We start from the raw sequence: 21603 nt of genomic DNA, 5'->3' as shown, positions 1-21603 counted from the left end.
GCAGCCAGTTTTATAGGGTGACGTGGCTGCGGAGTGAGGGCACGGGAGCCTCGTGGCTGTGGTGGCCACAGTTAGGAGCAAGGCAGAAGTTTGCTTTTCTCTTGCGCTGTGGTTCAGGGCACTTTGCTCCTGGCGAGGCCGGTGCCTGTCCTGCAGCGAGGCACAGTCATGCCTGTTCAATAGATAACGCCCAAGGGTGACGGCTGTCGGGCCTCTCTTTGCGCCGTGCCTTCACAGGCAGGGATGGAGCTTGGAGCTGGACTCTGCCCTGCCAGGAGAGCAGGCGGGCGCCAGACGGGTGCAGGGACCTTTGAGCTCTGCCAGCCTGGTTGTTTCTGGATCCCTAAACACAGCTCTTTGTGCCCAGCCTGGAGAAATTCAGGTAGTGTGGGGTGGAGCTGAGTTGTTCTGTGCCACCGCCTCGCCGTGGTATGCAACAGGCAGATGTGATGTGGGGTAATGCACTGCCAGTGTTCTGGGGTGGTTGGGTGCTGCTGGGTGTCATGGCCTCACTCCTGCTGCCAGGATGCCATGGCTGGCTGGGATAAAGTCGCTCCTGGGCAGGGAAGCCCGTCATCCTCCCCTGCAAGCCTGCCTGGGGCAGGAATATGTCCCCCAGCCAGCCAGGAACTGGCTCTCCCCATAGCAGGATGCCTCCTTCCCTCTTATTCTGGAGACGTAGCCCTGTGCCCTGACCCCGCAGGGACCCCCTCTCTGCTTGTAGGGGTGCAGACAGGGACGTTGGGGGCCAGGACAGAGCAGAGTCCTAAGCCGCGGGAAGAGGCGATGCAGGTGACCCGGGTCAGCTCCTGCCAGGGACAGAGGGACCGAGGTGGGGTTAACAGCCACATCTCGGCAAAGGGGGGTGACGGCAGCCCTGCACCCAGTACTGTGCTGCGGAGCCGGGGGGACCGTGGCCCGGGAGGGGCAGAGAAGGGCTGGGGCGTGCCGGAGGGCACGGGCGGAGCGGCGCCTGCCCGGGGAGGAGGTGGCAGCCCGGGTCAGGGCTGCCTGCGGCGGGGCGGCCCCGGAGGGCCGGGCCGGGAGCGGGCGGAGGCGGGCGCGGTGGCACCGCCGGAGGCGAGCCGGTACCGCCGGGGCACAGCGCCGGGACAGACCGGGGCGCAGCGGGAGCGGTACCGACGGGGCCGCTTGGTGCCCGGTACGCGATGCGTGCGGGCGGGGAAGCCCCGCACCAGGCGCTGGGCCGGCTGCGGTTCCTGCTGCAGTGCAGCGAGTCCTTCCGCCGCGCCCAGGCGCTGCCCGCCGCGCTCTGCTACGTGCCGCGGGAGGTGCAGTACAAGATCTGCAAGGACCCCGCCGCCACCGCCGCCGCCGCCCGCAGCCTGCTCAGCGTGTGGGACAGCCCGGGGCCGGCGCGGGGCGGCAAGCGGGCGGCGCGGGCCACCATCGAGGTGCGGAAGGGCGGCTGCCTGCGCGCCACCGGCGAGGAGTACTGCAACGGCGCCGGGCTCTGGGTCAAGCTCAGCAAGGTAACGGCGGCGGGAACGGCCCCGGGGACGGCGGGTGACGAGCCGGTGACGAGCCGGGATGTGCTTTCAGGAGCAGCTGGAGGAGCACACGGGCAGCCACGAGCTGGCGGAGAGCTGGCTCCTGGCGCAGAGGTTTGGAGAGGGAGGAGATAAATTGGTGCCGGTTGACTCCGTGGAGAAGATCCAGTGGCAGCACCAGGCTCTCGGGTTTGATTATAAACCCGCGGTCAGGTACGGCCCCGCCCGCTGCACCCCGGGTAGGGACCGGGCTGGAGGCGCGTGCGGCCGGTGCCCACAGAGGACGGGTGACCCAACCATCCCGAGCCCCTGGGCACGTCCAGCACAGCCCCCTTCGCTCCCTCCGGCGCGGGTGGGACACATCCCTGCCAAACTGCCTGCGGGCAGGCGGGTGCCCCCGCCTGGGCTAACCTTGCTTGTGGCAGCACCTGCGTGGGATAAAGGTGATGCCAGGGGGGTTTCTGAGGCACTCGGGTTTGCGCTGAGTGATGTCGCAAAAGTAATGCAGTGATGAGAGAGCTCGTGTTTGATATTCATGACTGAAAGCATGTGCAGGGCTGGATTGCCCTGCTCCACCCCAGCCTGCACCCAGGTGTAGGGACACTCTCATCCCTCCCGCAGCTGTTCCTGCACTCCCTGGGTGCCACCCCTGTCCCCCACCGCTGCTGCCTCCACTCCAGGCTAGGGCAGGAACGCTTGGGCATGCTGAGCACTGACTCATGTTTTTCCTTGTGTGACTCTTCCACCGGTGCTGCTCCAGCTGGGAACAAGTGGTGGACCTGACGTACTCCATGCGCCTGGGAGAGAAGCCCAGACTCATAGAGCAGGATGAGGCCGCGGTGCAGAAGTTTCGGTAAGAGTGTATCTCCTAGGGCGGTACTGCAGCACCCCGAGGGGTGGCCAGACGGGGCCTGGACATGCCTGTGAGGCCAGGACTGGCTTCAGGGTCGGAAGCAGGGAGGATGGGTGCCATGAGATGCCTTTTACATTGATACCATTTGATACTGCTCAAGCAAAGATGGCCTTTGCTCCATGGAGCATTGGAGTGACTGCATGGTGCTATTCCCACTGGGCTGGGGTGGCCATAAACACCCGTCATGGTGGTGGTGAGATACAGGTGTGCCATCTGCCCGTGGCGGGGACAGATGCGCGGTGCCATCCCAATGTGGTGACCATGAGATGCTGCGGCCGATTCAAGTTGGGGCACCTGCACAGTGCTGGTGGGCAGGTTTGGGGCGCAGCCTGATCCCCCCCATCCCATTAACATGGAGCCCCCCTGTAGGTCCGTGCCCCTGGGCTGGAGCTACGAACGTGACATGGAGCTGGGGCGCTTCCTCTACGATCACAGCGAGAGGGAGCTGCAGCGTGGGGACTGCACCAAGGAGCACCTCAGCAGTGTCGAGGTCTCCTCGCAGGCGGTGCGTAGTGGAGCTCCTCCATGGCTTAAAATCAGCATGAGACACAAGAGCATGGCCGCAGCTGCAGGGAAGAGCGGCTGGCGGTGGCTGTCTCCTCCATGAGGGGCATGGGATAGTGGTTGGGTTCTCTGCTCTAGCGAAGCTGTGAGGAGCTGGGCATCTGGAGCAAAACCCCGTTGTTGTGTCTCTGGGGTGCTGTGAGGGGTCCAGGGCTTTGCCCAGCTCACTCTGTGCGGGAGCCACCATCCACCCACAGCCCAGCAAACTGAGGGTCTGGCCCAGTTCTGACCTCCTCTGGCCCCATGGGACCCATCCCGGGGGTGGCCACAGCATGCCCAAGGATGCTCAGCTCCCTCCCTTCACTCGCTGCACTCTTGCAGGAGGACTGCGGTGCGGCCCATCTGACTGACAACCAGACATGCACCTTCTGGGAGAGCAACGGGCCCCCGGGGCAGCACTGGGTGCGGCTCAACATGAAGAAAGGCACCATTGTCAAGTGAGACCTTGGGGTGTCCCCTGCAGCTGTGCCAGGAATGGGCAGGGTGCGGGACAAAGCACCATCTTCCTCCTGACTGCAGCTTTCCCCAGGCTGCAGCCAGGATCTTGGAGTCGAGGTGGGGGGCAGCTGCTGCCAGATGCACCCCAGGAGGGCACAACCTTGCCCCCAGCCCCGGGACGTCTCTGGGGGCATCTCTGTGCCGAGGCAGCTTGGGAGGGGAGGACAACGCTGCCCCTTGCTCTTCTCATCCCCAGGAACCTGTGGCTGATGCTGGATGGACAGGCCAGTTCCTATATACCCAGGCGGGTGGCTGTGTATGGGGGGGCACCGAACAGGCTGCAGCATCTGAGAACCATCCTAATTAATGAGTGAGTAATGAGTGAGGAGGAGCAGCCTGGGTCCAGCTTGGGCCAAACTCCCAAGCTGTCTCTGCATTCCAAGCAGATGCTAAGGAAAGGGCTGGGGTCAGTCTGAGTGACCTGGCAGTGATGGTGGCTCTCCATGGGCGCAGGCTACATCTGTCCCCACAGGCGTGGTGGTCCCCCGCCTCCATGTGCCAGCCTTCATCTCTACTCCTGCTCCTCATCTGTGCTGCAGCAGCTGGGCTGCAGCATGTTTCCTCCTGCCTGGTGACTTTGGGGGTCTTTCCTCCTCCTCCTTCTCCTCCTTGCTTCTGGGGGCATGTGCCGCTACCGTCTCCTTTCTGAGCATCTCTGCTGTGCTGTAGCTGAGAAGTCCTGAGGTGCTTCACCTCTCCCTCTTCGCTCTGGCTCTGCAGCACCCTTCTTGAGGCAGGTAGGGGTTTACACAGGGGTGCGAAGATCTCCTCCTCCTTCCCCAAAACTTGCCTGTTTGCCTTTTTTTTGGCTGAGCAGTGAGATTTGTCTTTGAAGAAGCATCCATGAGACCACTGAGGTCTCTTTCCTGGTGGCAGGAGCCAACTCCTCACTGCATCTGGGCAGTTGCAGTGGTTTTTCCCCCCACACACGTAGGTCTTTGACGGGACTTTGCTAGAGGCTTTGGAAACGCAAGCAAATAACTTGCCAAATTGCTCATCTCCACAAATCCCTGTTTCCTTCAAAACACATCACCCTTGCGTGACCAGCTCAGCTTGAAGGATGGTTGTGCCATTGCAAGATGCGCCAGGAGCCCCCGGAACAGTGATGCGCTCTTGACCGTCTCACCTTTCTGTTCTGCTTTGAATTTATGCTCTTTTCTGGCTTTTTGGATGCGGCTTCCACCTTCTTCAGGACGTCTCTGTGCCTCTGACAGCCTCTCCTCTCTGCTTGGTCCCCTCCTGCCACAGCCCTGGTGAGGCGGGGGAGCTTTCGCCAGGGGTAGCGGTGCATCCTCAGCTGGGGAGCCAGAGTGGCCCGTGCCTCACTGGCCACCTCGTCAGTGTGCCTCGTAGCTCTGCCATCTCCCTCTGTGCTGTGTGCAGGAACAGCTTCAAGGATGTCTGCATCCTCCGTGACATGAAGACCCACTTGCCGGTGCTGGAGATCCACATCCTGGAGTGCCGGGGTGAGCCTGCGCTGCGGGACTGGGACTGGCAGCCCAGCTCAGCTCTAAAGCTGCAGCTGGTCCCAGCACCTGTGGTTCTTCCTGCCACACCAGCTGCTTTTTGGGGTCCATTGGAGGAACAGCGGGGGAATGAGCTTCGTTTGGGATGCTGCAGTTGCAGCATCCGAGCTGTGCCAGCCACACCGCTGCAGCCATGCACACAGCATCGCTGTCCTTTCTTGGCAGACCAAGGGTACAACGTCCGCCTGCGAGGGATTAAGATCAAGTCCTTCTGGGAGTGGGACCTGATCCTCAATGCTGACATGTTCCAGCCGCCTCGGCTGGTGCGCTACCCTCTTCTGGAAGGGGTGGATGCTGACGTGCTGTACCGGCGGGCTGTGCTCATTCAGAGGTACAGCACAGGGATGGCACTGTCCCTGCAGCGAGCCCGGGCCCCAAGAAGGACCGTGCCCTGGCCTCTAGCAAGGGGTTGCACGTGTCTTGCTTAAAGTCTGCCAGATCCTTTCCCGTGTGCGGCAGGGACTTTGGCTTGCCGCTCCCCCTCCGAACATGGCTGCTTCCAGTGCCTGGGCAGCATGGTGGCAGCGAGGGGGACCTGCATCACGTGGAATCCCCCACCCCACTGCCTGCAGGGCAGCCCCAGGCTAGGGTCAGGACTGGCCCTGTGGAGAGACCCTCTGCAGCGACTTAGCTGCAGTGCTGTGGCGTGGGCTGGGCTGCCCTTGTTTGCAGCTTTTTCTTAGGGGGAGCGAAATAAAGCCCTTGGTCAGAGCGTGCTGGTTGGGTGCTCCCCTTGGTGTGCTGGTGTCCTTCTGTGTGCTGGAGGAGACCCATGTGCAGGGAGTGTGGCACCCAGGCTCAGTGCGTGCCTGGGGCTGTCTGCGGTGAAATGCCACGGGCATATAGGGCTCCACGCATCCACCAGCCGCCTCGCATCCTCATGCTGCTCCTCTCCGGTCTCCAGGTTCGTCCAGCTCCTGGACAGTGTCCTGCATTACCTGATCCCTCTCTCTGAGGACAGCATTGGCACCTTCAGTGTACTCAGGGTGAGTGTTTGCTGGGCTCCCCTGGGATTGTGCCAGTAGGAGCATCTCGTCACGGGCTTGGCTGGTTTCCCTGGGGGCTGTGGCATCTCCCCCTTGATCTGATGGGGACAGACCAGCCCAGGGCTCATGCTGAAAACTGCCATGCTGGGCATTGCCGGAGGGATGGAGGAGCTGAGCATCCCCTGCAACACTGGGGGCTGTGCTTGGGTAGGGGGAAAGAGGGCACGTGGCGGCAGATTCAGGCCTCTAACGATCTCTGCTCGTCCCCTGCTAGAGCATGAAGCCATTCCTGCTGCTGTCCAAGCAGAGTGCAGCCCTCATTGCCCACTGTCTCCAGTCCTCAGAGAGCTCCCCACCTCAATCCCCACCAAAGCTGAACATCAACCGGCACCTGGCCCGGGAGCACCGCGCCAACCCCGCACTGGACCCCAGCTGCAGGAACACCGTCTTCACCCAGGTACGGCCATGCCATGCCCCGCACTGGGTACTTGCCAGTTCAGCATCGCTTGCCCCCGCTGAGTCTCATCCCCTTTCCGCTCTGCTCTTCTCCAGCTGTACGAAAGCCTCAGATCTTCCAAGAACAATCAGCCCCTGGACTACAGGTAGGTCTTCACGTCACATTAGTGGGGTGTCACATCCCCGGAGTGGGGTGCGGGGCGATGTTGGGTGCTGCTGGCTCTCTTGGAGGAGGGAAGTGCATGGGGCTGTTGCTTCCCACAGGTGGCCCCTGAGCTACAGCCAGTGGTGGGAGTGCGACTTCATCACCGAGGGCATCATCGACAATGGTGAGAACTCTCCCCTCCTGCCCCAGGGCTCTCCCCTGGGCTTTCTCGTATTGGGGGCAGCTCGGTGCGTCGCCTGCTGTGGCGGGGTGCCCACACTGTCCCGGCTGCTCTGTGGAAGGCAGCCCTGCTCTGCACACGGGGGGTGGTCCCTGCATCTCCCCCAGGCCCCCAGCACTGTCCCACAGAGATGGGGTGGCTGGACCAGGTTCTGCGGCTCAGCGTCTGGCCCCAGGCATGTCAGGCATTAACCAGCCTCCCCCGTTGCAGGTGGCGGTTTTCGGGACAGCCTGTCGGACGTGTCGGAGGAGCTGTGTCCCAGCTCAAGCGATGTCCCTGTGCCCCTGCCCTTCTTCGTGCGCACCTCCAACCAGGTTTGGCACCCTGCTGTCTGCCTGTCCTGGCCCTGGGGGAGCATCCAGCAGAGCCTAGGGCCTTTTGGGATGTTAGTCCTATCTTAACGCTTGCAGGGCTATTAGCCGGGGAGGGCTGCGCTTGTACCTGGGTGGTGGAAATCTCCTGGAGGGGTGTAAAGGGCAGGAGGGGCAGGCGGAGGGGTGATGGAGAGGGAGGCTGCCGGGAGAGACTGCACTGGGCTGGTTGCATCTGTGTCCACGGGGTCCTAAGCCTCTCTCCTGCAGGGTAACAGCAGCGGCGACACCAGGGACATGTACGTCCCCAACCCCTCCTGCAAGGACTTCCCCAAGTATGAGTGGATTGGGCAGCTGATGGGAGCAGCCCTGAGGAGCAAGGAGTTTCTGGTGAGCATGGCAGAGCCTCCCCAGCTGGCAAGGGGGCTTGGCGGGGGCCACCGTGTCTTGGGGAGCGGGGCTGCCCTCAGGTGAAGGAGGGACATGGGGAGGACGCACATGTCCACTCCCTCTGGCAGATCCTGGCTCTGCCGGCACTAGTGTGGAAGCAGCTGGCAGGGGAGGAGGTCATCTGGAGCAAGGACTTCGCTGCCGTGGATTCAGAGCTGGTGAGCGGGGCTGGGGGCCAGAAGGGCTGTGCCATGCGCTCCTGTGGCTGCTTTGGCTCCGCCGTGATGGCTTTTGCCCGTTGGGGTTGCAGGTGAAGCTGCTGGAAGTGCTGGAGTGTGTGGACAGGGAAGCCTTTGAGTTCATGTTTGGCAGAGAGCTGACCTACACGACGGTGCTGAGCGACCAGCGCGTGGTGGAGCTGATCCCCAATGGCAGCAACACTGTGGTGCGCTACGAGGACCGTAAAGAGTTCATCTGCCTGGTGCAGAAGGCTCGGCTGGAGGAGAGCAAGGAGCAGGTAATGCTGTCCCCCACGGCCAGTGTGACTGCAAGGGGACCCTGCTCTGTGGCAAGCCTTCCTGGTACCTGTGGGGTTGGTGGCTGTGAAAATGTGCCCCCAAAACCAGCTCCAGCTGGGTGGTTCCTCCGTGCATCCCATGCCCATGGTATCCATGAGCCCTGGGGACCCCCTTTGGGATCTTGTGGTCCCTGCCTCTCGCGCTCTGGCTGGCTGCCCTGGGCTCAGACCCATCGCAGTGACGTGGGACTCCTCTTGTGCCCCCTCCAGATCGCAGCCATGCGTGCCGGGCTGCTCCGCGTGGTGCCCCAGCCTGTTCTGGACCTGCTCACCTGGCAGCAGCTGGAGAAGAAGGTCTGCGGGGACCCCGAGATCACGGTGGCTGAACTGCGGAAGTTCAGTAGGTGCCAGGGCCAGCCCAAAGCTGCTCCCAGCCCCCGGCGTGGGCAGAGGTCCCCCTCGACGATGCTCATCCTGTGCATGCATCCTGCCCCACGCCGAGTCCCTGGCTGTGGCGTGCCTGGGAGCCTGGGGGAGGACGAGCCAGAGGGACCCTGGATAAGGACGCTTCAGGTTTAGCTGCAAACCCCACCAGTCCCCACTCTGGTTCCTCTGGTCTTTGGCCACTGTGGGCAGAGGCAAACAGCCACCCCGCAAACCAGGACCCCCGTTTCTTCAGCACCTTTGCACAGGGTGCCGGCCCGTCTCACGGTGCTGGGGGCCTGCAGGGGCTCACCGAGAGCGGAGGGTCTCCTCCGCTCCCGCCTCCACTCTGGGCTCTCACAGAAGGGTGGGATGGACGTGTCCCATGCTAATTTGCTTTGCTGTGAGTTTCTAACAAAGCTCTTGCACGTTCTTTGTCACAGTCAAATTTGAGGACTTTCCCTCCGATGACACCCGTGTCCAGAACTTCTTGGAGGCACTCAACAACTTCACCAGCGGTGAGCGACCCCAAGCCTTTCCCTGCTCTTCATGTGCAGCGGGGTGGGCCAGGGGCCAGGGTACCCACTGCCCTGCACCCCGGGGATGCTCACTGGGCACTTCCCTGGGAATCGGCTGGGGTTGTCAGCTGCTGGCCCTTACCGGGATGCTGAGAGCATCCCTTAGCTTTGCCCAGTGCTCCCGGGATGCTTCTGCAAGGGCAAACCCTGCCATGATAGCAGTGACTGGGACAGTCGTGTCCCTGTCCCTGAGACCTGAGCCCTGTCCTTCCCCCCCCAGAGGATCTCAGCCGCTTCCTCAAGTTCGTCACTGGCCGGAGCCGCCTCCCAGTTCAGATCACTGTCTACCCGGAAAGGGGAAAGTGAGTCCACCCTGCCTGGGCTGGGGTCCCTGTGCCATGCCAGGGTCTGACTCTCTCTCCTTTCTCCCAAGCTTGGACGCGTTGGACCTGATGCCACAGGCCTCCACGTGCTCCTGCACCTTCTTCTTGCCCAACTATTCCTCGTGAGTCGAGATGGGGACAGGGGATGGGGATGCGTCCCCCTCCCAGGCTCCCCAGGTCCTGCCTCAGGGGACATTTGGGTGGGTGTGGAGGGGGAAGCATGAGGCTCTTGATGCTCGTCATGGCCATGACCCAGCTTCCCCCCACAGGGCCAAGGCCTGTGAGGAGCTGCTGCGGTACGCCGTATACAACTGCATGTCCATCGACACTGACAAGAACCCCTGGGATGAATGAGACCCCCCAAGGTGTCCCGAGCCGTGGGAGCTGCCCGCCCCTGGGACACTGGATTCAATAAAACTGCAGGGCCAAGTCCTGCCATCCTGCCCCAGGTCCCGTTTGTGTCCCTGCTTCTTGAGGGCTGGGACTGGAGCATATTTGGCCAGTGCTACAACTGGGGGGGCCAGCATGGCACAGTCTGCTGGGTGCTGCGCCAGCACGGGGTGCTGCGGGGGGGAGAGCATGGCATGCACGTAGGGGCTGTGGGACATGGTGTGTGTGGGGAGGGTGGCTGCAAACTGTCCCCTCATGCACCCTGCAACTGCCCCCCATGTACCCTACAAGCTGCCCCCCCTGCACCCTGCAAACTGCCCCCCCCGCCGCCCCGGCAGCCCCTGCCTGCAGCCCCTCTCCGGCCGCCTGGGGGCGCTGTGCTGCCGAGCCCCTCTCGCGGCCGGGCAGGCATCCATAACTCGGCGCTCCGCAGCCTGGGATCCTCCCCTCGGTGTTCTTCTCGCTGGCCTTGCCGGAGGAGCCGATACTCAGCAAGGCGAGAAGGGGGATCGAGCCTATCGGCGCTCTGCCGCCGCTGCCTGCGATTGAGCCACTCGGCTCTCCGCGCGCATGCGCAGTGCGCGCCGGCGCCGCCATTCCTGTCCTGTCAGTGAGCCGCTGGGAGCCGGCGGCAGCCAGAGCGGAGGTAACGGCGAGGCGGGGGGAGGCCCGACGCCTCCGCACGGGCTGTGAGGGGCGCGGGGCAGGCGGGGAGCCGACGCACGGCTCTGAGAAGCGCTGGCGGGTAAAGTTGGGCGAGGCTGAACCGAACCGGTCTTAGCCCGGCCCGGCTCGGCTCGGCTCGGCTCGGCCTGGCCCGGAGCGGGTCTGCCCGGTTCTGCCGTGGTTGAGTGAGGCCCTGCCCCTGTGCTCCCTCTGCAGCATGGAGTTCCAGGCCGTGGTGATGGCGGCGGGAGGCGGTTCCCGTATGACGGACCTGACCTCCAGCATCCCGAAGCCGCTGCTCCCGGTGGGCAACCGGCCCCTGCTCTGGTACCCGCTGAACCTCCTGGAGCGCGCCGGCTTCGAGGGTGAGGCGCGACCGTGGCTTGGGGTGCGGGTGGAGACGACGTGCTTACGCTGGTCTCTTCAGGCTTTCCGTGGCCATCTCTGCCGTTCCTGTTTGTTGCCTCCCTTGTTCTAATGTCCCGTCGTAAGTGCCCTGTTGATCAGGGCAGTTGCCTTAGCAGGAGGTCTCTTCTCTGCACTGGAGCTGTGCCATTGGCCCATATCGCATCCTTTCCTTAACTCTGGACTGTGCCGCCTGTGCCCCCTTCCCCCTCTTCTCCCCTCGCCAAGGCTTTTCCCATCTATATGCTTTTCCCAAGTTTGGTGTCTTTTCCAGTGTTGTTAAGCAGGAGTCTTTCGTTTCTTTCTCTGAATCAGTGATGCGAGTGGCATGAAAAGCGTGTCAGCTCTCTTGGGATATGTCTTGGTTTGTTGTTTCAGTCTGGCCTGAAGTTCAGGGTTACTTGCTCTGTCTGAGGCATTTAGTCCTTGTTGTTGTAGCGCGGAGCCCAGTGCTAGGTTTTGGACAGAACAGGGCAGGGGGAAGTGGCAGACTTGTAATGCTGACCCATGGGCCTTGTTTCACGGGAGGGCTAAAATGGTATTTAGTACATGGTGAGGTTCTTTAGTATTTTCTGGGTTTAGGTTTTTGTTTACCTTTGTGAACCAAATCTTTCTGTGGTGTTCCCCCTGCTACATGTAAAACTTCTTCCTGACACCTTTCATGGCTCTGTTTTTTTCCTGTTTGTCCTTCGCCTTTCTGCTTCTCTGTTTTTGCTTCTCTGGCGTGACTGTGCAATTATTCTATACTCCATCCCGAGAATGTGGCTTTTTTCCTGGCTGCTGCTTTTCTCTGTGAAGATGTAAAGATCAGTTCATGGTTATCTATGTCAGTCTCTTACTGTTTCAGTGTGAAGGAACAAAAGAAAGAGCAAACTTAAGACTTTGCCTTTATTTTGCTTCATTAAGAAATCCTTAAGAATGATTTTCCCTTGGAATTGCTCTTTACCTGTTGTTTGTTGAAGTCTGTTTTCTGAATGTCCGCTTTCTTTGACTGTTCTCCTGTCTCCTTTTTTCGCTAGGATCATACTTTTATCCTGTGATATGGATATGTGGGTAGCTGAAAGCTTCTCTGTAACCAATATTGTGCTTTGTGTGGCTCTTTAGCTATTCAGAAATAACCATTTCCACTTGATGCTCTTGACCACTAGTAGGTGGTGTTACAGTCAGATCTTTTTCCTTTCTCACATATAGCTCTTCAGCTCATCTATTGTCTACGAAAATTTGGACATGTAGGGTTGTATATGCAGCGTCAGTAAGCAAGCTGCCACCATCCTGCTCCTCTCTTGCTTCTGCCCCCTGACCAAACTACGTTTCTTCGTTAATACTCCAGTGGCATGAATTCTCTCCCTGGATCATAATTTTTATTAAGTATTTTATTAAGTATTACATGAGGCTTTAGTTCCTCATGCTTGTTTATGTTAGTAAGTAGGTGTTCCACAGTCTGATTCACTGCGTCCCTTTTGTCCTAATTGCAAGTGCTTCATCTTTCCTTAGGAGACCTTTGTCCAGCTCACCAGATTTATGCTGAACTGTGGTCTTATAATTTCTGCCTGACACCAGTTCCTTCTCCATCGGTTACTTCTTTCCCCAGTTCAAGGTGTGCTTTCAATCCCTTTCTCTAGGTTCTTCAGCCTCTTTTGAATCCAAGCTGGCATCTGGTACGGGAGTGGGAGAGGAGCCCTCCCATATCTCTGGTACCAAACTGCCCCACGGTTCTCATGTTTACAGTTCATTTCTCTTTTCTGTTAACAGATTCAGGATGAGTTCAGTTTTGATACAGATTTATTCTTAGTGTGTTTTCGTCTTAGCACAGGAGCTTCATAGGCTGAGGGCTGTGTTATTTCCCATACTTGTCTGTTAAAATTCCACGTGGAATACGATGTTACAGTGTTGGGGTTTTGGAGGGGGGGGATTTTTAATTTGAGGGTTTGAGTGTTGCTTTTCCTCCCAGTTCTTGAGGCCAGGGGAAAAGGTTTCTTGCTGCTTTGTTTTCTCATCTTTTCTTTGCAGAGCTTTTGTTTTCACATTCTTCATTTTGGAAAATAAGCTTTCATGACACTGTTGATATCTTTCAAATACGCATTTATCTTTTTTCTTTTGTAGATGGAATGAGTTTGTTGCTCACATATTACTCTGCTCCCTTGCTAAGCTGATGATGAGAAATAGTTGAACCATCGTATTGTAATACTGTGGTCGGTGTTGTTGTCCACAGAGGATTATACAGGATCAGGGTGGACAAAAGACAAAGCTTTAAAGTGTTGGTGACATTAATGCAGGGTCTTATTGGTCTGTTTGAGGACATATGGTTCGAGGTCTCTAACTTATGGCAGAAGATGTTTCTGTTCTGTTGTGCTAACTCATGCCATTCATGTTCATGTGTCCCTTTCAGTAACAACCCTCCACCCACACAAAGCAGGAGAGATTGTTTTCATATTCATTAAGAGTTTAATGCTCTTCTTCAAAAGTTGCTATTGCCAAAAGAGCTTGGTTCGTTGTAGAACCCAGTTATGTTATTCAAGCCTTTTGACAGTTTGATCAGCCTTTGTAAGTAAAAAGTGAGTGTATCCTATTTGTGATGATTTTTTTTTTTTTCTGCTTGATCTCATCCCACTTTCCTTTATTCTAGAGGTCATTGTGATTACAAGGAAGGAAATCCAAAAGATGTTAAACTTGGACACAAAAATGAAGCTGGATTTTGTGTGCATCAGTGACAACACGGACATGGGTACAGCAGATTCACTGAGGCATATTCACCAGAAAATTAAGGTATTACTGTCTTTTATTGAACTTGACTGGAAGACATTTCTTTATAATAATATTTTTTTTTCATTGTGCTTTAAGAGCTGTCCCATGTAATGATATTGCTGGTAACTGAATTCCCCGATCTTCAGAAGAGCTGAATTTTGTAAAGATCACCTCATGGGAGAACTCAAACAAAGACTCTAAATGGCTAGAACTGGCAGCTAGGAAGGCTGAAGCAGATCTGGGCTGGGCACTGCCTGCTGCTTAGTCAGTGTTAGCTTTCTGGCAGGTTAATTAAAAGGTTTTATTTGTTTATACGATTTTTGATGTGCTGTGTGATAACTGTTGTCCACATCGTGCTTAGGGAAGTGGTTCTGCACAAATGTTCATTGTTGCCTTAGCTTAGGCAATACGCTGATATGTAAGGAAGTTTATGTTCAGTTCTTGGCCCTGCCACAGGCTTGCCAGTGCCATTAGGCAAGTGACTTGCTCTGTGCTTCAGTTTTCTGCTTTTCCTGTGCTTTTGCTGGCTTGGTCATACGGTAAAGCTCTTCGGATAAACAGTGCCCTAAATGTGATAAAGGGCTGCTGTTCTAATAAAAACACCAGTTATATAGAAATTTTAATTTTCCAGCTGTACAATTAAAAGACTCCCATGTAAGGCAGAAATGCGCTCGCAGCTCTTACCACGATTTGGGATGGAATTTTGTTTTTGTCGTTGTCATACACTTAATCTTTCTGATTTGTTCCCTGTCTGTTTAGGCCATCTTAGCCAAATTGGCTGTTTAAATAAAGGTTACAACAGAACATCAATGAACCATTTAAGTCCTGAGGTGTCTTTTTGTCTTCAAGATCTTTTTGAAGGTAATAAACTGTGGTATAACAGGCTGTGTACTCCCAAGAGAAAGACTCCAACTGAGACAAGATGAAACTTTCCAGGCAAATGTGGGTGTCTAGGTGGCACAAGAGAGATTCTGCAAGGGATTAGTAATGCACAGACTAGAATATTTTAGAAGGCAAAGAGAAGATACAAAAAGGAAAAGCAGAATCAACAAAATGAGTTTAACTTAACTGAATGTTTCTGTCATGTGGAGAATCGCACTCTGTCATAACTCAGTTTGGCAGTGTTTTTTAAATAGGTGCAGGCAGTAGGGAAATATCTTTGCACTTCAAATTGTGACCCTGGCTTTACAGTTTTATTGCCTGATCAGAGTGACCAGTCCAGCTGTCTGGGTGTCCCTCTTTTTGGTAATCCAGGCAAGTTTGCTTAGGAGGAGGCCTGGGAGACAACAGTAAAGCGTGTGGGGATAAGAAAATAGAGTGTGTCTTCAGAGGCGGCAGTGTTGATCTTCTGTTTATTTTTCAGAAAAAAAGGCTTAGAGAAGATGTGAGGTAGTATTGAAAAGCACACAACTTTTCTTCAGTCAGCTGCTGTGTATGAACAGCAACAACTGCTTCTGCTCTTTTCATTCCATGTCTTGCTTCTCTGACCAGAGAGGACAAAGTGGTCTCTTATTTGAAATAAACCTATACTAACTTCTTGAGCAGATTTCTGCACTGTGTATTTTGGAGTCATTCCTCTAGTAAATGCATGCCACTGGTACACCTCTTACAGGGTATACCCTTCCTGTGTGATGTAGGTGAGAGAACTACACAGTAGAGGTAGCTGAAAAGCTGCTATATGTTGGCTGTGTCTGGAATGTAGCGGGAGAGGGATCTCGCTGAAGAATGAGTTTCCCTCGTGAAAACAACTGCTGCTTGTGGCCATAGGGTGCTGGCAGGCTTTTTGCAACCCATGCCAAAAGTCTGATGAGAAGTTTAAACTGGTTGCTGAAACTTAGTTGTTGCAAATTGAGTTAATTGCCCACAGACAGAAGAGCAAGTATGCTCAATAAAAACGAGGTAACGTGGCATAGTATAGACAACCTGCTTCTGTGCAATGCAAGCGACAGGGAGTAAAGCCGAGATTATAAATGCACAGTAAGAAATACATCTAAGGGTAGCTGAACTGCTGATCACAAATCCTGAGATATGCATAAATGTTGGGGCACTCTAAAGCATAAAATCTCCTGACTTGCTGCCTTGTCTAGCATTTGACTGAGCGAGTTCCACCAGTGCAGTTTTGCTGCTTGCTGTGTCTGCAATTGCAGGTCTTTTTGTTGTGTTGCACCTTGGTTAATGAAGCTTGATACTTTAAAGACTAGATGTTGAGATGAGATTTACAGCATTGCGTTCACTAGTAGCATGAGAATACGTACGTGCAAAGCGTGTAAGGGCTGAGGGAAGGTAGTATGCATTGTTGTTTTATAGCTTTTTGGTGCTGGCGTTTTTGGGGGCAGGTAAGACTGACTGTCTTGGTTCACAGTGACAAGCAGCTGACTCCACCAGTCTCAGTCTTTCCTGGTTGTTCAGAAGTTCATGAGAGCAAAGGAAGCCCGTTCAAGTTTTTGTTTGCTATTCGCCCACTCTGCACACACAGGATTTTTTTGACATTTTTACGTCAAGAGTTGATATAGTAGATGCATGCTCTTTGCTCTACTGGAACTCTTCCTGTTATTTTTGGCTGTCTCAGCCTACACCTGATTGACAAGGTAGCAGCTTCGTTAGGGTTTTTATGTTCATTACAAGTCTGAATGCATGCTTTTCTTGGATCCTTCACACAATAATGATATTATGCTAAACTTCATTCCTAAAGGCACCTGCTTGAGAAGTAATGAACAACAGAGAACTTGGTCCCAGAAGTTCCACTTTCTGGGTTCCTAGGCCTGGGTGTCAGTCTGGCCTGTTCTTTACTAGTAGTTATTTAATTGACTTGTGTGGTGGGTTTTTTGGTTTTTATTTAAATGTTCAATTCTGGGGTCTGAATAGCTAACACCACTAACCAGTTTGTCTTCACAACTCTATGACTGAGAACTGAGGCTTAATGAGGTGAAGTAATTTACCTAGGATCATTAAAGAGATTTGTAACAGTACTGGGAACTGGACAGCTGTCTCAAATCTCTCATGGTTTTGTGCATAAGATCATCTTTCTGTACTGTGTGCATATTGCATAGTCTGTTTCCCCACCTTGAAAAGGCCAACAGGACAAGAGATTAAACACAAGCTGTTTTAAATGGAAACTACCGAAATAGAAAGTTCAGTAGAACTGCAGTCCAGTTTCTGAATTGTGAGTGTTGTGGGTTTTTTTAGTGTGTGCTAGATTAGGACTTTAAAAAGGTCCTCAGTTTCGGTATGCGTCGGTCTAAATGTAAGTAACTGAAAAATCATTTCGCAGCCCATGAAGTAGAAACTCATAGGAATTTTTTTTTTGCCTCTGTTCATATTGTTGATTTGATTGGATAATGTAACACCTACCAATGTTTTGCACCAAGTCCAGCACTTAAAATGATGTTGTCAAAAAGCAAAAAATGGGTATAGAAGTTACTCATTTATTTCTTAAATGTTTGTTTTATACAGGGGTATAAAAACAATTTGTTTAAGGACTTTTTGACAACTATTGATCAGATCCCTTAATTGCTCTCCTATAGACTGTCCCAGTATTTCTCTAGAATGCTGTTGGTTTCAGGATCCTGCTGCACTCTGTGTACCTTATGGCAGTTTCCATGGCTATCATTTTAATGTCCAGTCTTTGTTTTTTGATATACTTTTAATATCACTGTCAGTTGTATTCTTTTGGCCCTTTAAGGTTCTAGTCCTCTGCTCATCTTTTGCAGGACTGATAATGGGTGGCTTTTCAAAATACAAAAATGAAAGTGAAGCTGCAAAGTCTTAATTTTTTTCTCATTTATATATAGGATTGGAAATGGTAGAACATAGACTGTGTAGACTGACAGTTGATGGTATTATAATAATGCTCTTATTGAAACTGCAGCTGTACCACCATAGGGGTGTTTGCAGGTCTTTGTCACTTTGTGATCTAGCCTAAACAGAGAAACAAGCCAGCCTTCCATGCCTGTACGTTTGGATTGATGACCTTCCCTGGTCATGAAGAGTGAAGAGAGCTCCCCTATTCCAGACGGGGCCTTGGCAAGAGGAATTAAGTGTTTTGGAAGATGAAGGTCTGTTTCTGTAGCTGAGTAAATTCATTACAGGAACATTGATTTCATTTATTTGTTTATTTAAAATGCCCGATGACTTTTTTTTTTTCAATTATTCACATATCCAATTATACTAGAGTAATTCTAAAGTGATTTACTTAGTGAAAACTTCAGTACTTTTGCAGTTATTGCCTTACCCGCAGCATGCAAGTGAGACAGGTCCAGCAAGACTTACAGGACCCAAAAAGAGGCACTACCATGGATTTCTTTGGCTGTGTGCCTGCCAGGTTTTAAAAAAGCTATGCAACGTAGTGGAAAAAGCCTTTCACTAAACCTTTTGAAGACAACGAAGAGCTATGGTAAACCAAGCAACTTTGATGGATTGTAAGAAGCAATCAATCAAGCAGTTATATCCTTAGGTTCCAAATCTGTTAAAGCAGTACTCTCGCACAATTTACTCGGTCCAGTATCTTTATGTTGAAGTTTTAAAATATTGCTGTGTGTTCATGTCTGTTTTCAAGAATCATTGTCAATAATCACTTTGAAACTTCAGAAAATGATTTTTATAGATTAAATAACAAATTCAGCTCTAAGTCTGTAATAGGTAAATATCACCTCATCCAATGTGCGTTAGTAAAAGCAGACTGTGAGCTCTTTAGGGCAGAATCTATGCTTTCCTTTGTCTCTGAAGGGCACATTAGTCTGCTTTGGTTTGAGCTGTGTTGCTGTTGTCTTAATCTATTGCTTGCATTAAAGAATATCCTTAACCTGTCAGGGAGTGCTTGAAATAAAAAAAATAGTTAGCATAGGTGTAAAAAATTATATTTGTATGAATGTAAATCAAACTCCCTCCTTCATGAAATCACATTTTCCACATCCATTTTTTTTTTTTCCTATCACTTTCTGATTCTGCTCCCTTAAGATATCTTTTCTACTTCATCAGTCACTTAGGCTATTACTGGTCACTGTTTCATCCACTACAGGCATGGGAGGCACACAGCCTTTGCATGCTTTCCTAAGGAGCCTGTAGAATTTGTAAAGAGGAAGAAATAATTTGCTTTAAGAGTCAGATTCTCTAAAGCGTAAGCTTTCATTTCATTACACTTTCAAACAATTAGCATGTAAGGTTGGCTTAATCTAGCCCTGAGCATGAACAAATGAATACCTCTTCCATAGATGATGAGAAAACACTAACCTTGCTCTGGATTTGTCTTTAATTTTCCTCACACATGGTGTTTCAAGATACAGGGGTTTTTAAATGAGATCAGTGTTTGGCATTTTTAGTAAAAGAGTATGTTCAGCATGCTGCTGTAAACTAAGGATGATGTTACAGGTGTGACAGAGGAGGTGCTAAGGTGTAATTTGATAACTTCCATGCTTCTGTCTTTATTTATTTTTATTTAGCATCCCAAGCTTGCTAACTGCCCAGAGCAGTGTGGAAGGGGGTCTCTGTAAGAGGTGTGGCTTTTCTTTTTTTAAGGTCATGTATAATTGCTTTCTTCTCAGTGACTGTCACCAGTCCTTGTTTCTGTTTTTCACTGGTAAGCAGCACTGGCTGGAGCATTCAGATAAGTCCGGTCTGAATAATAGGGAAATTAGTAAGAGTCCTGACAGTTTCAGTAGTGACACCTAATACACTTTCTAGCAAGAGAAGAGATGTGAGTGCTGTGTGTGGTAGGAGATGATGCAGTTTTGTTTTGTAGGCAGCTCGTCTTTTAGTGGTGATTTTTTTTTTCCCCCCATAATTGTGGACAGTAGACTGCCTTTTTAAAAGTCAGCTTCTTTTGATGTCTCTTGAAATTGGATGTAGTGAAATCCCTTGGCTCACTTAGGGAGGCTTTTCTTCTGTAGCTGGTGTTAGTGGACACACTTTTTTTCAAGTCATAATGTAAAGTCTTCTGGTATGTCCATCAGGGCTTTTTAGTGGGGTTATATCCTCCAGTATGTTGCTCTGTGATTTCTTCAGTCCAGATTTATGTCTTCGTTTATTTGACTTCTACTACCATTCTTAAAGGCCTTCTCTTGCAGTTCAGTAGGTCTCCTTTGGATGATTCACAGGACCAGTGTGCAAAATATGTGTGCTATGACCTGTCGTGTTATAGCACAGTAATAGCGTAAAGACCTTGGTTGGTAACACAGAACTCATGATTTTGGGGACTAGTGACAAATTGTAATGGGAGTTAGGATCCCAAGAGTAAATTGCAACTTCTCGGAATGTATGTGTTGAAATAGGGTGATGGTGAACAGCCGCTCTGATGGAAGGAGGAAGGGTAAACACAAGACTAGAATGTATCAGGTAAAGATTTTTTTAAATAGAGATCAGAAATTAATACTATTGCTTAATGCAATAGGAAGATTTTTTTGCCCGGAATACTGCACAGGTGTGGAACTTAAATGCATCAAATACAGAACAAACACTAGAAAAGGAGATAAGATATTCAGAGTGGTATATGGGTTTAAATTTGCTATGAGGAAAACATAGGCTGAAAATTACAGAAAGGTTTTAATCAGAGCAGAATAGGATTGTGAAGCAGTCTTCCAGAAGGAGTAATCAAGACAAAAATCCTGTAACTTTATACTGGAGTGAGAGACTGTTTTTTCCTTTGTTTGTTTGTTTGTTTTTTAAATAAACTAAGTAATGTGATACCTGGAATGGCAGGAGGCTAAACTCTGACTCAGAAAACCTCTTTGAGAACTGTGTTTCTGTGACCTTCTGCTTGTACCATTCATCAAACTGCCGCAGACCTTTTTGTGGGTTGTAGATTATTGTTGACGAAAAATAAAAAAAGGTGGGGGGTGTCACTGTAGTTTACAAATGAGTTCCTCTGAAATTTGGGTGTCTCTAATACTTGACCATTTTGTTTCTTGTGCCAAATTTTACCGGGCCCACACAGCTGCTGCCTGGCGTCACCTCCCACGCTGGGGCCTCTCCAAGCAGCAGGTTGAGAAACCTTGTTAAATCATGAATCTGTGTTTCAGGCTGAAGCAGGAGGTGGATTGGGTGTGTCTGGATCAAGCATTTGTCTTCTCTGTGTCTATATTATTTTCATCTTCTGTTAAGCATTTCTCTCCCTTGTGTCACTCAACTATACTCCAGCCAGTGATTAAAATGTGGCTTTCCAGCAGAGTAACAGCAATGGAACAATTTAACATTTTCCTTCCTTGATGAGCCCTTAGTTGTGTTAGTGGAAGCCCTGACTAATATGGTGTGAATTAATCAGCATGTCTTCTGCTGCTATCACTGGTGAGTGCTTGCATGTGAAATGTTTCGTCTCAGGTGGTCCACCTGGTTTTCTCAGTTTCAAAAAGTAAGATTTGAAAGTAATACAGCTCTTAAAAAGCAAAGCAAAACAAACCCTAAAAAGCTACCAAAAAGAAGAAGAAAAACCAACTTTCTTTGAACAAATAAACAAAGATTGAAACTCCAGATTCTCTTGGTATGTGCATCTTTGGGAGCCATGTTATGGAAAGTGTGATGTCACGGTGGTGGTCTGTATGCTGCTGAGGGTCACTGATCCGTGGAGTCTTGGACAGCATGGCTAAGCGCTTCACTTCCTCTGTTGAAAAATCTCCTTTCCAAACACATGATGTAAGTAAGCTTGCTGTAACGGCTGGAAGGTGGAATCTGAATCCTTTTGGTACAGTTGAGCAGAGTTTGGTTAGCATGGAAAGAAAAACTTCAGTTCTCTTAATATATAGTTACGTATTTTTTATATTGTCAGTGAAAATAAAAAAAAAACCAAACAAATGAAATTAATTTGTAAGAGACAAAGTCTTTCTATATATATGTATGAGCAAGATTTAACTAAATATTCTGTTCATCTATTTTGAAATAGTAAAAAGAATTTCATCAGTTTTTTCCAGCAGACCTGAGATAAAATACTGTTTGCTTGAGTGTCTAAAATGAAACTAAAAGTTGCTGTCTTGACAGTTTTTCCAATTCTGCCTTTCACAATGTTGTTAGTGCTGGGTGGGAAAAGC

The 21603-nt window shown here is 51.7% G+C and overlaps 2 protein-coding genes across 2 annotated transcripts in view; both read left to right on the top strand.

Annotated features, from left to right (window-relative positions):
- The first annotated feature begins 1169 nt into the window (after positions 1 to 1169).
- On the top strand, positions 1170 to 9736 carry LOC137666415 (E3 ubiquitin-protein ligase HECTD3-like). The gene is made up of 21 exons (XM_068406405.1): positions 1170 to 1493; positions 1564 to 1724; positions 2272 to 2364; positions 2794 to 2929; positions 3310 to 3425; positions 3683 to 3796; positions 4870 to 4952; positions 5178 to 5343; positions 5917 to 5998; positions 6273 to 6455; positions 6551 to 6600; positions 6719 to 6783; positions 7051 to 7154; positions 7422 to 7541; positions 7670 to 7759; positions 7852 to 8058; positions 8329 to 8458; positions 8925 to 8999; positions 9280 to 9361; positions 9433 to 9504; positions 9652 to 9736. The coding sequence occupies exons 1-21, from the start codon at positions 1170 to 1172 to the stop codon at positions 9734 to 9736; spliced, it is 2538 nt and encodes an 845-aa protein (XP_068262506.1).
- A 619-nt stretch (positions 9737 to 10355) lies between these two features.
- The window catches only part of EIF2B3 (eukaryotic translation initiation factor 2B subunit gamma), a 102722-nt gene continuing 91474 nt past the window's right edge, over positions 10356 to 21603 (top strand). Inside the window, exons 1-3 of the mRNA XM_068406673.1 lie at positions 10356 to 10418; positions 10655 to 10803; positions 13470 to 13609. Of these exons, the coding sequence (XP_068262774.1) occupies positions 10656 to 10803; positions 13470 to 13609 (288 nt within the window). The 5' untranslated portion in view covers positions 10356 to 10418; position 10655. The remainder of the gene's footprint in view (positions 10419 to 10654; positions 10804 to 13469; positions 13610 to 21603) is intronic.

The sequence above is a fragment of the Nyctibius grandis genome, chromosome 8 (assembly GCF_013368605.1).
Source record: "Nyctibius grandis isolate bNycGra1 chromosome 8, bNycGra1.pri, whole genome shotgun sequence".
NCBI lineage: Eukaryota > Metazoa > Chordata > Aves > Nyctibiiformes > Nyctibiidae > Nyctibius > Nyctibius grandis.
Note: the sequence above shows the minus strand (reverse complement) of the source record. Positions and strands in the feature narration are given on the sequence as shown.